A 21,149-nucleotide genomic window follows, 5' to 3' on the forward strand; every position below is an offset into this window, starting at 1 on the left:
ATAGAAGAGCAAATAAAAGATGACAAAATGACATGACCAGTGTATGAGGCTCAGGATTAAATAAAAGTAAGTTTCTGATAGGGAGAGAAGGAAATCATCAACGAAATGTTTCAGGAACATTTCAGAACTGCAGAATATAAATTTCCAGTTTTAATGATCACAAAGGCACTAGATAAAAGTGCCAATCAGAACAACAGAAAAAATAGATTAAAAAAAAAAAGGAAGGTCCTACAGGCCTTCAAACAGTTGAATTACAAAGAATCAGGAATCAGAGTGGCTTTACACTTTTAACAACTGTGGGAGGTAGAAGACAGTGAAGAAATAACAATCTAAAGAGAAACACTTTTAAACAGGCAAGTTACTAATTACGACTTTAGGAAGAGCCTCTTCAGACATGCATGGTCCCCAAGTTGACCTGCCATGCATGCTTTCCTACCACAGATCCATGTATTGCATTTGATGATCCTATACCTTGCATCTTTAATCTGACATTCCATGTCCCAAAATAGTCCTTTATATTTTCCACTTACTTTTGGTCATTCATGACATTAACTATCTTCTGACCCAACTTAGTTTTCAAATGTTCCTGGTATACAAAACGCAGTGATTTCTCTGCACTCAGTGTCTACTACCATCTTCAGCAGAGTGTAGGTGCTGAAACACCTCCATCCTGCCAGACCACTCGGGTCAAGAAGGCAGAGATCATTCCGCTTTAACTCACCGCTGACTCTGAGCAGGCCACGGAGTCTGGTTTGCCATGGGCACTGAACTTGTGGGACTCACTAGCATGGCACTATAGATGTTGGAAGCGACCACAAGTATGCAGAGAAGTATGGGCCCGATGATTGCTCCTTCCAGGCCCAGGTAGTATGCTCCGCCAGCCACGGCCAGGCCTGTCAAGTACGGATGGCCACCCCTGGAAAAAAGAGCACACAGGTCGGCTCATGACTTTTAACAAACATAAACCTGGAGTAAATTTGTAATACATTCTCTAACACACCAGTCATTCTCCAATACACCAGGCTTTTGACTACTAGTTTATTATAGCTCTCTTCAGATTATCTCAATGTGGATAACTGAACATTGTAATAGCATTGAGATGGAAGAATTTTCTTGTCTACCTAACATGTCTGACTCTGCCTTTCATATAGGTCCAGCAACTGGAGGAGTGAAGTCAGTAATGTTAGCAGGTACCTTGCATGCATTACGTGGCTGCCTGAAGTGGGTTAATGTCAGCTTAGGATTGGTTATATCAGTCACCTGTTAAGTTTACCTCCATTAAGAACAATTAAGTGAGCCTAATTTAGTAATTAATTAATTATGCTTTTTTTAAAGATGATGACATAAAAGAGCATCCCTGTTACTCATAGGTTAGACTTCTGGCAACCCCCAAAAGTAGTTTTTAGTGTAGGTAGTGCTAAAAGGCCTCACGAGGAAAAGATCTGTCGGAAAACCCAAGATTTTTATTTCACAGGAGTGTCATAATTGTCCTCCAGCATATCACAATATCACTTACATAACTGGAACAAAATAGGATAGATTATAGCAACACAGCACAATGATAATGATAACAAGGGCCACTGACATGAGGGGAACTGGAAAAAGGTATGTTGTTTGTTTCTAGTTTTTAAACACATATGACTACAACAATTTAGTGAGGGGCAAATAGCTATATACCCTAGAACAGTGGTTCTCAACCTTTCTAATGCCGCGACCCTTTAATACAGTTCCTCATGTTGTGGTGACCCCCAACCTGAGAACCGCTGCTGTAGTGCCTAAGACCATCGGAAAACACAGATATTTACATTACGATTCATTAACAGTAGCAAAATTAGTTATGAAGTAGCAACGAAAATAATTTTATGGTTGGGGGTCACCACAACATGAGGAACTGTATTCAAGGGTCGCGGCATTAGAAAGGTTGAGAACCACTGCCCTAGAAGGATGTTTTGTATTATATTATAGTTCAATAAGTAACATTTGAAGTGAGCCAGTCTTCAGAAAACCAATACATTATATTCACAATTTATCTTTTTCCAAAAAAAGATACATGGCAGTATTCCATGTATGCTATGTCAACAAATGATACATTTAAGTAAAGTTCTATCAAAAATGCTTACTGCTTAAAAAAAAATGTCCTAGAGCTTTTAAGAAAAAGCTTAATTTATTAAAAAAATAAAACAATTTATGCAAAAACCTTTCATGTCCTAATGATGCTGATTAAGGTATATTTTATTATTAAGAAAAAATTTACATATAAATTTTAAATTTTACCTAGAAACCTAATATAAAATGTGCAGTAAACTTTAAAGAAATGAGAGCACTTTGATATAAACTGTGTACCTATTCCTACTATTTACGTATCAATTGTTAAGCACTAGTTACCGCACTCTGATGTTCTCTTATCTTTAATCTCAAGTTTTAGGCATTTAAGCTCCTAGGAGGCTTGTTTATAGAGTTGCTTGTTGCTTTTTGCTCTGCACCTATGGAGCTTCAGAGTAGTTCTACTTCATTTGTTTTCTACTTTAACTTACTAGAGGGAAAACAAGGGACATACAATTTGTCCTTATATAATTTCAAATTAGCTGAAGGGTGTACTCTTTCTATAAACTCAGACCACATCTAACCTTATTGTGATGATGAGTTTTACTGAAAGAAAACTTACTACTAGTATGATAGCTTCGGTAGGCTGTATCCTGAATTTAAGAAGCTGATTAAAATTCAACATCTGGTGACATCCCAGATTCGAATAAACAATGTGAATCTGAATATATAACTAAATGAGACTGGGCATGATTTATTAAGTAAATCAAGCCAGTTCTAAAATAAATATCAAAATCTACTGTGTGTGTATACACACACACACACACACACACACACACACACACACACACACAGACACACACAGACACACACACACACATATATATTTTGATATTATGTGGCTCAAGTTTGGCTTCTGTCTTAAATTTAACCTATATTTATCAAACAACCATACTATCTAACATCTTAAATAAGAGAGCTGTTTGTCAAATATTTAGCTTGATGAGATTTGGTTTTCCATGGAAATCGCCAGACATACAACTTAATAATGTCTTTTCTCCAAAAGCAAAGACTTTCTGAAAATAATCACAAACTTGTTACTTTGAATATTTAATGTACATCTAGTAATATTTGTTTCCTAGGTTAAATTATTCACATTTTTGTTTTAACTCAGGGTGTTTTTTATTATAAATTATATTTACATAATACCAAAATACCTTGCAAACAATATTAATTATATTAAATTAAACTTTGATTATATAGTGGAGAACACAGAAGGCTACTTCACTAAAAACTCCCACCCCCTGTCCTTTCTCCCATCTCCAAAAGAAATATAAAAACTCTCCTTTAAAAATGCCACAGAAATCCCTGGACATGATTCCTGGAAGTTCTATAGAATACTTACCCTGAAATATCAGAATAGATGGCAGTATCTACAAAGTATGTTGGCAAGAGATGAAAAACCAGCAGTAAGATGGCTTTGCATCCTAGGCCTTGTGTAAGCCACAGGTCTAGCACTGCAGGTATTGCTGCCCAGTATGTCCCCAGAAATGGTACTGCTCCAAGGATTGCTGCTAAAGCTAGTAAAAGATTAATTAAGAAATGCAACTGAACAGCATCAGCAAAACAGCAACACAGCAGAACCTAAACACTAGCTCCTCCCATTTGAAAATTTCCACCAAAACAAGTTAAACAGCAACTCAAATTTTCAGGGAATGCTATGTCCTTGTTTAACTAACTTTGCTAGTTAAATGAAGGTCTGAAATCTTAAAAGTTGATATTGGAAATCTTTCTAAAATGTGTGTCTACTTCATGAATCTATTCTTTAGTAATTAAATTTCGGTGTCTTGTGGTTATTTTGAACCAATGGTTAGTTAATTAATATACACTCCTATAACGTAACTATAGAACATTGGTCAAAATTTGTACTGAGTCCAAAGCCAAATCAGTTTCTATAGTTCAGATATGAGTATATAGTCTTTACCTTGATTCTAATAAAAAAAATGAAATGTAATTTAAAAATAACAAAACACCCCGCTTGTTGAGGATCTTACTCAAGCTTGTCTCCTTCCAGAACATTACATTAAAGCACTCTACAAAGATGTGGGCTCTCCTGATTAAAAGTCAAGCAGACGTGGATTCCAGTTCTGGTCCTAACCATGAACCAGGCCTGTGACCTTGGAAAACTTTGGTTTCTCATCTATACGACAGGGACATCATCCGCCCTGACTGCCTCATCGGGCTGTCATGAACAACCTCCATGTGCTCTCAGGGTGCTTGCATGTCAGAGGATGGCTATGTGAAAAACAAAGTAAGGAAGAACCTGAATGAACTTGGGAATGTAAAGGAGGATGGGAGCACAGACCCGAGTAGAAAAACTGGTGGTAGAGGCAAATATATTTAGAAAGACAAGCAGCCACAGAAATAAAGGTAGAAAAAGTGGAAGGAGAGGAGCAGAGATAACATAGAGGAAAAGTAAAAGATGATCATTAACCCTTTGCACTCGCTTGCTTTTTTCTCGATTCCTTTATTCTACTCGGGATTTAATTTTTTAAATACCCCAGATTTTACAAAGCGCGGCAGTAGAATAAAAAACTGGAGTTTCTTTTCATACAAACTTATTTATTTGGATTTTTTTATATTTCAAATTATTGATACATTCAAAGAGTAATTTTAATCTCGACATCCGAGTGCAAAAGGTTAAACCATCCTGGTGCATATGGAATGTGGGTATTATCAGAATAGACCTCAAGAGGTGTGAGGACGGTTTACGGGCCTGCAGAAGCATTCATCTTGCCCATTGGACAACCTCCTTCATGGGGCAAAGCTATTTGACCAACTCACTGCTTCCTGCCAATCAGTTCAGTTCAAACACTTATTGAGTGCCAATTATGGGCTAGGTGTGGTGCTTAGTGATAGGACATTCATTCATTCAACAAATAGTACACAGTGCTTTCTATGTGCTGGGTATTATTCTAGCTACTGGGGATACAGCAATAAATTAACATGACAAACTTTATTTCTGTTCCTAATTTGGACTAGATTCGATCTCAAAATTTTAGTATTTTTAATTTGGGGAATATGACATTTCCCAATGTATGTAAAATGGCTTAACTTTTCTTAAATAAAGGACAGTGAAAGTTATGATACAGTCGTTACCTGATGGTATGAAGACAATATTGATGCCAAATATAGTATGAGTCAGCCAGGTATACAATCCATAGAAGCCAGCCATTTTGAGGGAAGCATCAAACACCCCTCTGGAAGGCCCAAAGATAAAAGGGAAAGTAAATAAACATAGTATATTGTGATTCAGAAAAATCACTATTTCTAGGCTTCTGGCTACTTCATTACAAATCTGGTAACAGCTTCCATTTTTCCAATGCCTGAGAATGCTGTTTTCATTTTGTTCTACAGAAATATAAAGACTTCTTTTAAAACCCAGAAATGTTTTCTGAACTACTCTTTACATTTCTTTCTGATGAAACGATAGTGGACTAAAACACCTTTAAATACCCTCGTCACTGAGATAATGAATCAACTTTTCACTTCTAAAGCAGACCTTTTACTGCCAAAATAGGTGAAAAGAAAATTAAGTGTGAATATCCTATTTCTGAGGATACAGTTAAACTCTAAGACCTCTAGGCTGTGAGTAGCCCTCCCCTTTGGGAAGAGCAAGGGAGGAATAACAGAACTTGTACTTAGCAGCCTTCCTTCTGTTAACAAAATTTCCCACATTTCTTCAACTATTCAACCAAGCCTACAAAGTAACTTCTGCATATGCTAACTATCAAAGAATGCATGTCATTGGGAGAGAATTTATGAAAAAAAAGAAAAAGAAAAGAAAACCAAACATATTAACTCCAAAGTAAAATCAGAGACAAAAATACAAGAGGTGGGGGGCAATGGGAGGTTAAGGACACATATGTAATACCTTAATCAATAAAGAAAAAAAATAAAATAAACCTCCCTAAGTCATATGCCCTAAAAAAAAATAAATAAATAAAAATCTATCTATCTATCTATCTATCTATCTATCTATCTATCTATCTATCTATAAAAAGCCCGAGGCCCTAAAGCCGTAAGGACCAAAGACTGGTGCGGGTGGGCGGGGCTGTGAGCGTGGCGGGGCAGCAGGTGGGGCTGCACGATTTCGTGCGCTGGGCTTCTAGTATATATATATAAGAGGGGTAAAAACAGATACACATATTCGGTGATTAGTAGGAATGAAGTACAAAAAAAGGGCAGTCTCAGGCACTCCATTTGTGCTTTTCAAGTGGAAAATTATTAAGACAGTACTGTGTCAGGAGCAGCAAATTTTAAGTTATCACAAGGCATCACAAAATTACAAAAATCAGGATTCTGGAGGGCACAGGAGAGGAACGCTCACATACTCCTGAGAAGGAAAAGCTCTCTGCAATGGAAAAAGCAGAGGCTGTCGCAGCAAAGATGGCACTGAACCCACAAAAGGAAAGCTTTTTCAAAGTAGCCCAAGAGGTTTCCTGTCAGAGCAGTCAAGCTCTGGAACCTCCTGATTCAGTCATTTAATGGGGTTTGGAGACACGGATTTGGTGAAAGTGGCTCCCCAAATGTGAAACCTTCTTTGGCACCCTGACCAGCAGCTTTCACTCAAGAATGTCTTAGAAGTGCCATGTGACCTCTGACAATAAGGACCCGGATTAAAGTAGTATCAAAAAGACGGAAAGGAATGGAGATGGCCCACAGGAAATATAAAAAATGTAAGTAGTAACTGAATAGAGGAGACAAAGGAAAAGGAAAACGGCAAAGGGGAAAGAATGGCAGTGCCTCAAAGACATGGAGAAGCCCAGAATGGAGGGGCCGTGGAAGAAAAGGGAACACATTTAGTTTGGGCAACGGTTAGAAAAAAAAGGAAGGTGAGGTAGCTGGAAATAAGAGACGAGGCCTAAGAGAGATACGCCAGAACGGATGACTCACAGAAAAGGATAAGCTATCCCGAGGGGAAAGCCTGGAGAAAATGGGGCAATGGGCTGTGTTCTCAAAGGGACCCACAGACAAATAAACACCAGCCAGAGATAACGAAATCATTTCTGGAGTAGGAAGAAAATCACTATAGAGTGTGGTATTCTCAGAGACCAAGGGAAAAAGCAGCTTTTGAAAAGGAGGGAATAATAACAGACCAAATACCACACAGAAATGAATGAGAATTAAGTCTAAGAAAAAAAGTACAGAATTTGACTAGAACTGGGGGAGTCAATGAGAAAAGATATAGTTGTAGTGCTTTCATCAACCTTATGTTATTTAAGAAATGTTAAGCCAAAAATAAGTTGACATCAAAGGTGCATCAAAATATCACAACTGAATCATCTGTTGGGGTGGCAAGGAGGCAACACTCAATCCAAAAAGGACCACTTGCAGGAAACAGCACGGTCCTCTTTCTTCTGTCTTTGGGAATATTGACTGTTCGTCCTTTTCTCACTGAGGCACTGTTTAAGTAGTTTTGTGGACCCTAAAGGCATTATATATTGTTTGCAGTTACTAAACATATTCATGCAGCTCACTGAGGGAGGAAAAGACATATTCCCCCTATCGAATCACTTACGATCTGGTACCCAAGCTTCATAAAACAGCAGAGGAAAGTCCTCTAACCATTTACTAAGAACATTTTTGACTCCTTCAAATTCTAGCCATTTTTCTTCTCTCTTTTTTCTGTCTCAGCTTGATTGAACTATAGTTTATAAACAGTAAAACTCACAAACTTTAAGTACATAGTTCAGTAAATTTTGACAAATGTATACAGTTTCATAACCACTGCTGCAATCAAGTTATAAAACATTTCTATCACTCCCAAAAGTTCCCTCACACCCTTTTATAGTCAATCCCTCCCTACACCTGGATCTCTGAAAGCCACTGGATACACTTTCTGTCACTACAGTTTTGCCTTCTCTACAGGAGAGTCAGAGAAGGAGACATGAGGACAGAAGTGAAGTCGGAGAGAAAAAGAGATTGGAAGATGCTAACTAAAAAATTAACAAGGGATTGTTTCAATTATATAGGCAAATAGCAAACATTTGTATCTCAACACCAGTTCTATTATAAGCCTATTAAAATTAATTTAGTAATTTTTAAAGCAACACAATGAGAAACTAAATACAAGACAAAGTTTTTTAAGGTCATTTTCCTTGGAAACTTAAAGAAGTAAATGGTTAGGTTTATTAGAACAATCTTTAACCAAGTAGGTTAAATAGGCATTATATTTACTGATTTGGTTATTATTTAAGAACTCTAGCTAATTTAATTTCCCAATTATCCATAAGAAAGTCTAATCTCTCTATTCCAATACTAGGAGAGATATCTCTTCAAATAAATGAAAATACATTTTCTTAACAGCTTTAAGTTCTCCCTTACACATTTCAAATAAATGTTTATAACCTTAAATCATGAGAATTTCTTTCCAATGAAAATTCACTTTGCTCCAAGTAAAAAATGGAAGTACTGATTCACCAAATGATCAACACTGATTTTTTTAAAAACCCAAATACTGTTAATCCTCCAAAATTGGGGGAAAGACATGGGACGCGTGTTCACTTTCCAAATGAAAATCTCACAATACATACATCCTACCCACTGGCACTGAAAAGCTGCAATCCCACAAGCAAGAGCCATACCCGTGTGCATGCACTCATGTGAAAATATCACACACACTAAATTGCACTGAGGCCGTGAAACATGCAACTTAGTAATGTGCAATATCTCCACCAGAGCAAGCAGAATGGGAGCATCAGGGAAGAAGGGTATGATGCAAACATTCTTGACACAACATGCTCTAAGGGGAGGAAAATGGTTTGGGAATGAAGGATGCATGCCACTGACGCAAAACTTCATGAAATGAAAACCCAACCACAAATGCATTTAATTTAGAATGCTTATTCAGAATTGTGAGTAACAATTAAGGTTCAAAAATTCAATGAGACAGTGATTATAAAGTAACCACATATTGCAAAAGGCAAAGCCTGAAGAACAAAGACATGTTCACTATCTGGTCATGCAATTAACTCCCAATTTCAATTCCACCTTTAACTTACTAATGGATCACATAAAATGAGTTTAATGAGCAGCTTAACTGCAGCATCGATGATGACTAATGATTGATGCTTATGAAGTCTGTTAATAACTAATAATTTGCAGACTAAACTACACTCTCAGGACACTATAATAGAATTTTCATTATCATCTGTACAATATTTTTCCTCTTAAAATGTTTCTCCATGAAGAGCTATGTTCCATCTTGAAGACAATCCTTCAGAATGAAAAGTTTGACAGAAGCTCTTAGAACTAGAACCCACTGCCCTCATATACATGAGAAGGATCTTCAGAGGCATCTATGTAAAACTCATACATTTTTCTTTAAGTCTTGAATTTGACCCAGAAAAAAAAAAATAGACCAAAAGCACTTAAGACTGCTAAAAATCATCCTTTAATTTATATAACCTGATATAGCTGTGGTTAGAAAAATGGCTCAGGCTGTAACAAACTCTCTAGTTTTGTACAATTATTTTCAGACTCACAAAAACCTATCAGTTTTGAGACCATTAGGATGGTACTAAGGATTGTTAAAAAAAAATTTTCTGTATTAAAAATAATATGATAAAATGAATGGGTTTTGTCCAAGTATACTTTGGAACCAAGACATGGGCTACTGTTAGAGTGCATGATTAGTGTGTGTAAACCCAAGTCGATGAGGCAAATCTAATTTGTAGAAAGACACTGATTTCCTCATATCTCTGTAGATGACTGAACTCTTCGAATCTCAAATTCCCTCCTGAGCCAAAGACTTGAATTTTCAGCCATCAGCTTCATGTGTCCATCTGAACAGTCTCAACAGAACCACAAAGTTAACTCATGAACTTCTCCCCGAACCAGCTCCTCCTGGAATACCAGAAGGATAATGGGTTTTCATTATCCTGGCGCAAAACATAGCTCTGCTTATCAATTACAAGCAACCATGACATTAGAGTATTAAATTTAAAGCAAAGGATAACTTAGTTTTCATAACAAAGGATAACTTGATTTTCATGAGAGAGAGAAAAAAAAAACAGTGACTCAATGACCCAGATTCAGGGGATGGTCAGCAAGTGGTTCACTAAGAAAGTAGAACAAGGGAAAATTCAAAAACTGAGATTCAAAGATAGAAAAGCTTTTGTGAGAATAAGAATCAGTGCTAATAACTTTAGGAAAATAAGCTATCATATTTCTTGAAGTTCTCTATGGACAAGGTAGATAATTTTTTTGTAAATCTTGGCTTAAGTCAACTGACGAGAGGATTCTGCCACTCTTTGAGATGGTGAATTGAATAGCTTTATTCTACTGGGAAGACAGAAGGTTATTTTCCTTTTTGGTAAAAATTTTTGTTGGCAGATAGATGGCATTTAGATAAACTGAAGCTAATCTATTGCTGGAGTTTTCATCATTCGTTTACTCAATAAAGATGATAACCAAGAGTCACACAGGCTGAGAAGGCATGCTAAGGCCAGGAGGTTCTTCCTGAGGAACAGCTTCACCCTGAAAGCTCCCAAACTTAGAGCCTTTACACGAATGCCCTCCCTGCCCTGGATACCCAAGGGCACCAAAGTAGATAAGAACTGTTGTTGTTTTTAATCCAAAATGACAAACAACAACAAAACTTTGATTTCTAATTAAGGATGCAAGATACTGGTGAAGACCTTACCCAGGCCTTGCTAGTAGGAAAACGGGAGAAAACCTACCAAAGTTTCCAGAGAAAAGATATTTGAGGAACATCCAACCTATTTAAATGAGGAGGGTTTTCTGAAGATCCAAGGGGTATCTTCATAGCTGGTACATGAATACATTAAAAAAAAAAGCCAAGCTCAGCCACGGATTATCAGTCAAATCAAGATTTCTGCAGAAGACTGGTTCCAAGCAATGGTATATTTTACAAGCATGTAGAAATGTCAGCCCAAGATTCACTGTTCAAGAGGAGCTTACAACCACCTGGCCAATAACTTACTGGATAAAGGAGCTCTAATGGATACCGTGAGAAGTTAACATGAGTAGCTATTCATAAAAAGTGAATATGTAGGGGAAGGCCTGGGTGGAGTGGGAGTTGGGTGCAAGGCGGTAAAAAGAAAGGCGATGAGAAACACCTGTAATACTATCAACAATAAAGATTCTTTTTAAAAAGTAAAAATGTGACGAAGTATTAATGATAAATTCAGAGCAATGAGGGACAAGAATGAGGCTTCAAAAGGCCTCTCCCTACTGGAAATGAGAAAAAAGAAAAGGGGGGCAGGAGCCCGTGACCTGGAAAGAGCATGTGAAGAACAAATGTTGAAGAAGCATCTCATTCAGAAACCACGCCTGCAATACATGGATCCCAGAAAACATGACGGAAGTTTCTGGCCAGAACCTACAATGCACACAGTGACTATGACTTAAAGATAACCCAAAACTCCGCGCTGCCAGTGTCCAAATTACCCCCTGCAGAAGGCACAGCCTGGCTGTGGAGGGAGAGGAAGGCACCGGGAGGCCATCGACGCCCTCCCAGAGCAGAGCTGGAATTGCTGAGAACAGAAGGAGGGTTCTGAGAGAAGGTGAGGTATATGAGTGAGCAAGTGACGTGATGACTGGCACCCAGAGCAAGAGTCTGCAAAGGAAAAGCCAATGGGGACAGGCCATTAATCTTTGTAAACCGTGGGCTTGAGAGTAGGATATTGGAATTGTTTTGAAATTTTTTCTTAGCAACATTTTCACTGCTTATATAATCCTCTCAAAAGGAGATAAAGTTTGTTTTAAACATCAGCAGTTCCCTGACTAGGTTAGCAATGAATGTTACCAGGAAGACTCAAGACAGAAACTGAATGGGCTTCTCGTGAAAAGAAGTTAATGGGAAAGAAGAATAGCGTAAATCTTATCCCTACCTGATGGCTTCTTCCACAGACTGGCCAATAATATTAGAAGAAGGGCCTGGCTGAGACAGTGGTGTCAGGCATATCACCCACTTCACGGGCTTGTAGTACTCATCACTGGAACTTAACAGATAAAACAGTGTGGTCAGGAAAATGATCTGCAAAACAAAGGACAGCACCTCCTAAAAAATCACATTTGGAGACTACAGGAAGGAAACACAAAGGGCGCCAAGAAGATGCTTTCCTATGGAAGGAACTGTGATGTGTTCTATCTATATGTACATACCAGAGAGAGCACGAAATTGAGAAGGGCCGTCCCGCTGTAGAAGAGGATGGTCAGGAGCGTGGTGACAGTGGTGAAAAGCAGGCTCACGTTTCGGCTCATAACAATCCACAGAGACTCCAAGATCTGAGAGGAGGAAAAGCTGAATATCAGAACTAATCCTCGGGAAAGAAGTTTCTCCAGGTATCTGTGTGCCTTTAATACAGTACCATAAACTGAAAGGGCAAGAACGGGGGGAAAAATCATCTGAAAACATGTGAATATTGATTAGGAAAGAAAATTATTATGTAAATTATGATGAATCTATTCCAAATAATATTAGCCATTAAAATCATCTCTATTATGACCATTGGAACATATTTTATGATATAATGCTAAGTTTAAAAAGCAGGATAGGAAAATTTTATAGACAGCATGATTACAACTGTAAAAATGATATGCATAGGAGTAATACCGATAGGAGAATATGTCAAAGTGCAGCCTTAGCATGTAGGTTCACAAGTGCGGGTCATGAAAACCTAGCATTTGATTTATTAGCTTCCTTCCACCTTTCCACCTTCAACTTCACTTTATCTACAACTACCGCAGCATCTTCACTAAAATGACAATAAAAGAAATGAACAGACAGGGTCGGGGGGCAGAGATCTGCAGCTGAAAATCGTTCCTCACATAAACGATGACCCTTCTATTAAGAACTACTGAGTTCAGTTGATCCATCACCTGCAACTTGACTAGAACCAGATATTAAAATAAAGTTTATTAATAAATGTTAAATATTACTAAAGGAAGATGTATATTACCAATAGCACACCTAGATGTTTTCTTTTCCTATTTCTTCATAAACTTACATTCCTTTATGATGATGTCTGTTCTATTCTCCCTGAGTAATATAAAACATGGAAGCAAAATGACCAGAAAAACTTAAAAAATTTTTTTTAAATACCCTTAGTTTTCATCACATAAACCTCACAACACCGTAAGGGAAGAAATGCAGACGACACCATGTTTATTTTATAGATATGCAAAATGAAGCCCAGAGTTTTTAAAAAACTTGCCCAAGGGCAGGGAGCTAATATGTGGAACCAGAACTCAGAACGTCTGATTTTATTTTGGTGTCTACCCTTTCCAAAACAGCAGCTCTGTTTTCTGTCATATGTTCAAGTTACACCATCTGTGCTATGAAAGGCCTACCCATTCCTTTCCTACCTCAAATGTACCATTTATTAAAGCACATTTTGTTGTCCTCTGCATTTCTTGCAAACCTCAGCTCTGTCTTCATAAGAGAACGTTGGCAGGCTGGTCTCATTTACAAAAACTCCTTACATAAAATCTTGAAAATGTTTCACAGCGCCTACAAAAATATGCATGATTGACTGTTTGACCCTGCGGGATAAAGGAATGAATGAATAATGGCACTGATTCCAGAGACAAACCAACAATGCCCTTACTTGTGATTTTGACAGGCATTCTTTTGGGGGCCTCAGTCATTCTGGAATTTTTATCAAAAAAAAAAAAAAAGTTTTGAATAGTTTCTAGGTCACAATGATAGGAAATGCCCTGTGGTAATTCTTAAGATATTAACTGAATTCATTAATTGTAGACTGGTCGTTGCCAAGATCAAATAACCTCTCTGTGTACTCAAGAGGATTGGGAAGGTTTAGAATATAAGAAAGAGCTGTTGGGCAAAGTATGATGGCAGAAATAGATAGATACAATTTCAAACTGTTATAGCTCTATTAGGTGAATGGGAGGAAGGGAAAGTGTGAGTGCAGGAATGAGGGTAGGAACCAAAGGAGTTGTACGAAAACCCCAAAGGAGGAGTAGAAGAGCACCAAGGGACTCGTAAGAAAGTCACATCTTTACCTTCATCTTCCATATTGGAAAGCCAAAAGATAATATCTAAAATTGCAAAACCAAGAAAGAGCAGCGTAAACAGTATTTTAGAAATTCAGAGGTAAACACCCAGAAAAAGCTAAACTTAGGGTGGTGAACACAACACACAGTACAATATATAGATGATGTATTCTAGAATTATACACCTGAACCCTATATAATTTTATCAATCAATGTCACCCCAATAAATACATTTTAAAAATAAAGTGATAAAATAAAACAGAATAAAAGAATTGACAGCTGTTTCTGGAGAATGAGACTGAAGTGGAGAAGCACAAAAAAACTGCTATTTTTTCCCCACTTAAAATCTTAAAGCATTTAATATTAATAAATAAATCTTAAAGCATTTTTGGCTTTTCAACTATGGTCATCTATTATTTGGATAAAAATTAAATTGAAAAAATCTAGCATTGCAAACATCGATTTTGTTAACTTAGCTCAAGTGTTTTCACAGTAACTTTTTTCTCATCTCTGAAAAGCCCCAGGCAGACTCCCCACAAAGTACACTACAGAATGAAGAGCAGTCACTGAAACTTCATAGCACTGCTAGCTGTTCCTTGCCACCTTCTAACCTTTGTAAAAAAAAAATAATAAGGCAGAGGTGGATGGTGCATGGGGGAGAAAACCATGTATCCATCTGCCAAAAGGGCTTCGCCCACCAGAAAGGCAGCTCCCCCTGTAGTGGTCCAGCTGGGGCCATTCTGGGCAGCCGATGGGGACAAGGATACCTAGCTCAGAATCTGAGAGCCACAGCATCATGCACACGCTCCCTGGTACAGCATCTCTTGGTTACTCTCCAGGCATCAGGATCAGGGCAGCGACACCTGAGATCTACAGGTTTTGGATATCTTTGTAGTGCATTTAGAATTTTCAAAACGTCAAATGTTGTGGCATTAAAAACAGGGTAAGTAAAGACCTTTTAGTGGGTAAAGAAGACTGAAAATGAGTGTTTGTTTTCACTTTTAAGTCCAGTTTAACTATAAATACTATTCCTTACAGAAAGAAACGTCTCGATGTTCTCGTGGACGAAGGACGCGATATCCTGCCAGTCCAGAATGTCTCCCAGCCAGCTGTTCTGACGGCTTATATGCATCTTGTGTCCTTTGTGCCTTCCAGAGTGCGTTACGTTCTATGGAAAAACCAGTTCAGACATTAAATCTCCAACTTAACCTAAAGAACAGAAAGTATCAATAACCTCTTTTGTTTTAGGTCCACTTAGCACTTTAGTGAATACACAAAAGTGAAAAACTGCATTATTTAAAAAATCAATTAAGAATTCCACCAAGACCTATTTTTCTGTTAATATGCTAGTTACTGAGTCTCAGCCTAGCTTGAGTGCTTTTCTCCTCAGTACATTTGTGGACACACTTTATTCCTCAGTGTATATTCAACTGTATACAAAGCATTTACTTTTATTTTCCCCCTTTTAAATCCCTCTGCCTTTTTTTTGTTTGTTTGTTTGGCCTCATTTTTGCTTTCTTCCTCCTTTCCTCATCTCCCTTATTAATCTTCTTTTCAAGATAAAGAGAGCAGAGGGGGAGAGAAAGAATATTAAAATATCACTTAGAAGTGATATGTATGTATGTATCAATTATATACCAATAAAGCGGGGGGGCGGGGAGAATATGAAAAAGAAACAAGAGGGGAGTCTAACTTGTCTATCTGGAAGAGAATTGCATTGGCAGGAATGCAGGAATAACTAGGTTTGAAAGAGCTATCCTACCTAATAATAGACAAATATGCAAATTGACCGCACCTTTGCTACGCCCAAACCATGCCCACCAGCCAAGCCACGCTCACCAACCAATCAGGACGAGTATGCAAATTACCCCAACAAAGATGGCAGCTAATTTGCATATCAAGACAGCGTAGAAAGAAGCCAAGAGCTGCAGAAGGGAGCAAAGCTGCGGAGAAGCAAGCAAGCTGGGGGAAGGAGAAGGGAGGAGCGGAGGCGGGGCCGGGGGAGAAGGGAGAAAAGCAGGCAGGCTGGCGGAGAAGGGAGGAGTGGAGGCGGGGCCGGGGGAGAAGGGAAAAGCAGGTGGGCTGGCGGAGAAGGCGGGCCGGGGGACAAGGGAGGAGAGCAGGCAGGGAGGGGTAGAGTGCAGCAGGAAACCCTATTGCAGGATTTTTCCTGCAACGGGAACGCTAGTGAATAAGTAATTTCACCTGGGTTGCCCAGGACCAAACCAGAGAGAATCGAACCTGCATTACCACCATTTGTCCACCATCCAGAACTGTAATGTCAGTGCTGACATGTACACATAAGGAACTGTTGGACATTGAAATTGAGTCTCAAAAGAACTGTTGGCCCAGAAAGAAACTCACTACACACTGATTCATTTGCCTGTCACCATAACCATTATTGCTTGTCTCATTTTCGGTTCTTTTAAGTGTATTTCTAATAGCACATGATCTCACTCATCTAGGGGAAATAATGAACAACATAGACTGATGAACAAGAACAGATCTAGAAACAAGGAGGCATGGATCAGACTGTCGGGCCTCAGAGGGAGGGTAGGGAAGGGTGGGGGTAAAGGGGAGAGATCAACCAAAGGACTTGTGTGCAAGCATATGAGCCTAACCAGCGGTTAAGGACAACAGGGGGGTGGGGACATCAGTGGGGAGGGGTGTGGGATGGGAATGGGGGGATGAGGACAAATATGTGATACCTTAATCAATAAAGAAATTTAAAAAAATAATAATAATTTCACCTGTTTATTTTTGTTTTCTTTAACACGGCCACTAGAAAAACTAACATTAGGCAGCTTGCATTACATTTCTCCTGCCCAGAGCTGGTCTAGATGATGAGATGCTGTAGATGATAACGAACAGATGACAGAATACTGATACAGCAGAGGGTCTGGTGGACTCTGCCATGGAGATTAACCATCAATCACTCTGACTTTTTGTGGCCTAAGGTTTAAGACCCTGTAGCTTAAAAATGTCAATAAGTGAAATTTCAGTATTACTAAAGTCCTACTTAGTCATTGGGTCTATAAAATAAAAGGACTTTATTAGTTTACCATTGAAATCCTTAGCTAAAATAACTTACCTTTACAAACCAAGAATGATACAGTCTGTCCCAAAGTTCTAGTACCTGCTTTTCAATCACAGCAGTATTGTTCACCTTATCTCCGAGAATTTTATGAAGCTGGAAGAAATACAGATATAATCTGATTTAATATTCCAGGCAATAACCCAGTAAAATGAATACATGCTGGGTCTTTACATTTGTTCCAAATCAAACAGAAATGTTCCAGACTATTTAATTGTCTCTAGCCACACAATGTTCTTTTCATAAACTTTGCTCCTCAATATTCCCAGTAAATTTCCTCCCTCTCATCTTTTGCTTCTTTTTTCTTTCCTCTATCCTTAGGTCTCAAGGAGAGTTACTTCAAAATGCAAAAGAAGGGTACAAATAAAGCCATGACTACGGACATCTCTTATCATATCTGCACAGAAAAAAATATTTCCATGTGACCCCAGTGCCCACCCATTATACTGAAGTCTCAAGTTACATTTATCATATTATTAAGAATTGCCACAGAACTTTAAGTGACATTTTAGAACCCTAGCTATAAATGCAAATATGCCCATTTGCTAAGAGGTGTCAGGTCTCAGAGTTATGACTGATCGGACTGGCTTCAGGATGTATGGGAATCAAGTACACTTGAGATAACTTAGAGAAAGGTCATTCATTATAATATCTTACCCCACATTTTGTGTGTTATTAAAACCATGTGGTTACATTAAAGATACTTTTAAAAGGACAAACATTAATTTGTAATCTCACTTTCCTTACTAAAACTGGCTGCTTCATTTCCTTTGCAATTTCTGCCTGTTTACATAGACATAATTTAGAATGCTGTATTTTCTTTCACATCATAAGCTTTTCATATTTAGCCTTCATCACTAACCTTCAACTTTATTATTAATGGTTTCATGCTATTTCATTAAGTTTTTATAGTATTTAATCATCACCAAATCACAGGACACATAGATGGTTCCCAATTTTTAATGTCACAAGTAACACTGCAATGAATATCCTTATACATAGTATTTTTCCTTACTTCTAATAGTAAGATAAATGTACAAGAATCAAAGGAAATGAGCATTTTTAATGGTTCTTGCTATGCATTGTTAAATAGTCAACTATAAGGATTGTACCAATTAACACTTTCCAACATTTTTCCCAAAGCCTTATGGATAACTGATTTTTAGATAATTTAAAAGGTGTGAAGTGATAACTGATTATACTTTTCTTCTTTAGTAACAAGAATGACCATTTTCCATTTTGGTTTTCAATGTGTATTTCCTTTAGTGTGGCCTATTCATACCTTTCGCCCACTTGATGCTGGCCTTATAGATGCTTAAACCAGTTCTTAGACATATTTGATGCAAATACAACTGCCCAATGTTGTTCTTTATATTTAATTGATTTATTCAAACACAAATCTGTGAATATCAAAGTTTCATCACATTGTACAATTTACAAATGGCTTTCACCTACATTATGTGATCTTTACAACAACTCCATGAGTTAAACAGAAAATAGTTTTGGCATCATCTTTGTTCATTTGAGAAAACAGATTTAGAAAGGATCTATGACAGGCCCAGAGTTACACAGACAAGTGGCAGATTCAGGATGAAAAGTTCTCTCATATTCTTTCAACTCAAGTCTATATAACCTACGAACAAAGAACACCTAATAGAGCAAATTACCCCAAATAATTAAAAACCACAATTACCCTAGGCTAACTTCCTTTCATTTCCTTAAATTTGTCTTTTGCATGGTATGACTGTCAAAGACTCACAGACTTCCTATTCCCAATTATTTCTGTCACTTTCCTATTTAGCCCGTGAATTCTCCCTGGAACCTGAAGAGTTCTACAGTTTAGGTTACTGACAGCCCCTTTTCTAGATTGTCAGCACAGTGGCCTTTACTGCAATAAAATACCATTTCAAACTGACATCTCCTTTAGCAGGCTCACTCCGAGCATGACAGGGAATAACTAAAATACCACACTATAACAGTAAAGGAGAGTTCAGCACAATTTTACAGCATGTTATAAAACTGGGAAGACGGGGCCAGAGCGCACAGTCTACTAACAGGATCACTAAAACACACCCACTGTGTGGGGTTTGTGACATGCTCTTTGCCCAAGAAGAAGAGTAAAGCATTAAGGGCAGTCACAATGCCATTTGAAAACTGACTGACTTAAGGCGAACAGCCTCACCTATGAAATGGGGATGACAAGTCCGCACTCATCTTGTGTGAAGCCTTAGCTGACCAAGTCTTTCTTGAACCATTTTCTTCTCTAGGCCTCTGTGACACACACATTTTGGGTTTCCTCCTACCTCACAGGCTACTCCTTATGTCTTCTTTGGCACTGAGAACCTTATTTGACTACCAAGCTTAGTGATCATTCCTTCCTAGTGTACAAATAATGAATCAGATCCATCTTGAACAAAAAGCAAATGGCCAACTTCTGAGTTTGTTCAGGTTACTAGCACTATTCAGTATGATCATGCAAAAGCTTTAATTTCACTGTATGTTGCCTGTCAACTTGTAGATATAAACCTACTTGAAAGCAGAAATTATGCTTTATCGAAGCAAGAAATCACTACCAATAAATAACCTGCAAAGAGAAATCCACAAAGAGAGGCTCTTCCCTTACCTTGTGGGTTATCCATTCTCGTCCATACTGATACACATTATTAGCTGCAGAATTGAGGGCTCTTTGGACTACCTGAGCCTCAGGAAGCCAACTAATTTAAAAGAAAGAAAGAAAAAAAAATGAAAAACTAGCACACTTTTAGTGTACTGCACCCGTAACTTTTTGAACTTGATGTATTTAAACAATCAGGAACTGACAAACTCCTGGACAGCCATTAACACAGAAATACAAATGAATCACACACAGAAATCCTTGACTTACAGGCCCAATTGGCCTAATTCTAATATTCGGGATGTCTTTTCAAGCCTTCCTTATCTTTTGCATCCACTTTCCCCACAATCTCTCTCTCATTCTGCTCTGCTGTGTTTCTCTGTCCCTCCAGTCCTGGGTCACCTGCCTGATTCACACAGCACTAGAGGAAATAGTTCTGGGACATTGATGGTCAACATCTGGAATTCACAATGGTGGTTTTCAAACTGTGGTCCATGGACCTGCAGCATCACAACTGCTTAGAAACCCGGCCTAAACTCAGACCCACTGGAAAAGAAACCCTGGGGCTGGAGCACAGCAATCTGCACCTAAACAATCCTCTTACCTGCTCCTCACAATATTATGTACTAGAGATGCCAACATCCACAAACTGGTTTGCATCTTTAGTATTAACGAGTTCATCATACATTCCACATAAACAAAATATTTGTGAAGCTTTTTGCAAATTCTCAGTCAAGTCCTTCTCAGCAAGTAAGATAAAACTTTAGAGATACTTATAAATATAATAATCTTACAGTAAAAAGGATATGAACAGGAAATTTGAATCTCTAAAGAGATGTGATTTGGGAGAAATCAATTTAAGTAGCTTTAAATTACTCTAGGATTTATAGACTTATAGTGGTTTGAAGGGTCTGTTGTATACTTTCAATTATACGGTACTACATTTTTATGGGAAAACTAGAGGCCTGATGCACGAAATTCATGCAAGAGTAGGCCTTCCTTCCTGTAGCTGCCAGCACTGGCTTCCCTCTGGCACCTAGGACCCAGGCTTCCCTCGGGCCGCCGGAAGGCACCTGGGACCCGGGCTTCCCTCGCAGCCCCAGCTTCGTCCAGAAGGTCGTCTGGAAGGACATCTGATCTAATTAGCATATTACTGTTTTATTATTATAGATTATATCCTGTAGAGATACTCAAAAGTATGAGGATCCATAGAGGCATCCAGATGGATCCTTAATGACTAACAAACGTCTATTAGGCCTGATAACAAATCTTGCTGGTTTCAGTGAAAACATTTCACCAACGTACTCACACAGGTGTCATTACAGCAACAGGTAAGAGGAGCTGTCCTGAGGCCAA

General features: G+C 38.2%; 1 protein-coding gene across 1 annotated transcript in view; it reads right to left on the minus strand.

Moving 5' to 3' along the window:
- Positions 1-21,149, minus strand: part of TMEM245 (transmembrane protein 245) — a 66,520-nt gene that overhangs the window by 13,405 nt on the left and 31,966 nt on the right. Inside the window, exons 9-16 of the mRNA XM_054726992.1 lie at positions 19,803-19,893; positions 17,177-17,275; positions 15,122-15,253; positions 12,235-12,357; positions 11,961-12,106; positions 5,203-5,303; positions 3,449-3,623; positions 722-916 (exon numbers count right to left, since the gene is read on the minus strand). Of these exons, the coding sequence (XP_054582967.1) occupies positions 722-916; positions 3,449-3,623; positions 5,203-5,303; positions 11,961-12,106; positions 12,235-12,357; positions 15,122-15,253; positions 17,177-17,275; positions 19,803-19,893 (1,062 nt within the window). The remainder of the gene's footprint in view (positions 1-721; positions 917-3,448; positions 3,624-5,202; positions 5,304-11,960; positions 12,107-12,234; positions 12,358-15,121; positions 15,254-17,176; positions 17,276-19,802; positions 19,894-21,149) is intronic.

Source organism: Eptesicus fuscus, chromosome 15 (assembly GCF_027574615.1).
Source record: "Eptesicus fuscus isolate TK198812 chromosome 15, DD_ASM_mEF_20220401, whole genome shotgun sequence".
Lineage (NCBI taxonomy): Eukaryota > Metazoa > Chordata > Mammalia > Chiroptera > Vespertilionidae > Eptesicus > Eptesicus fuscus.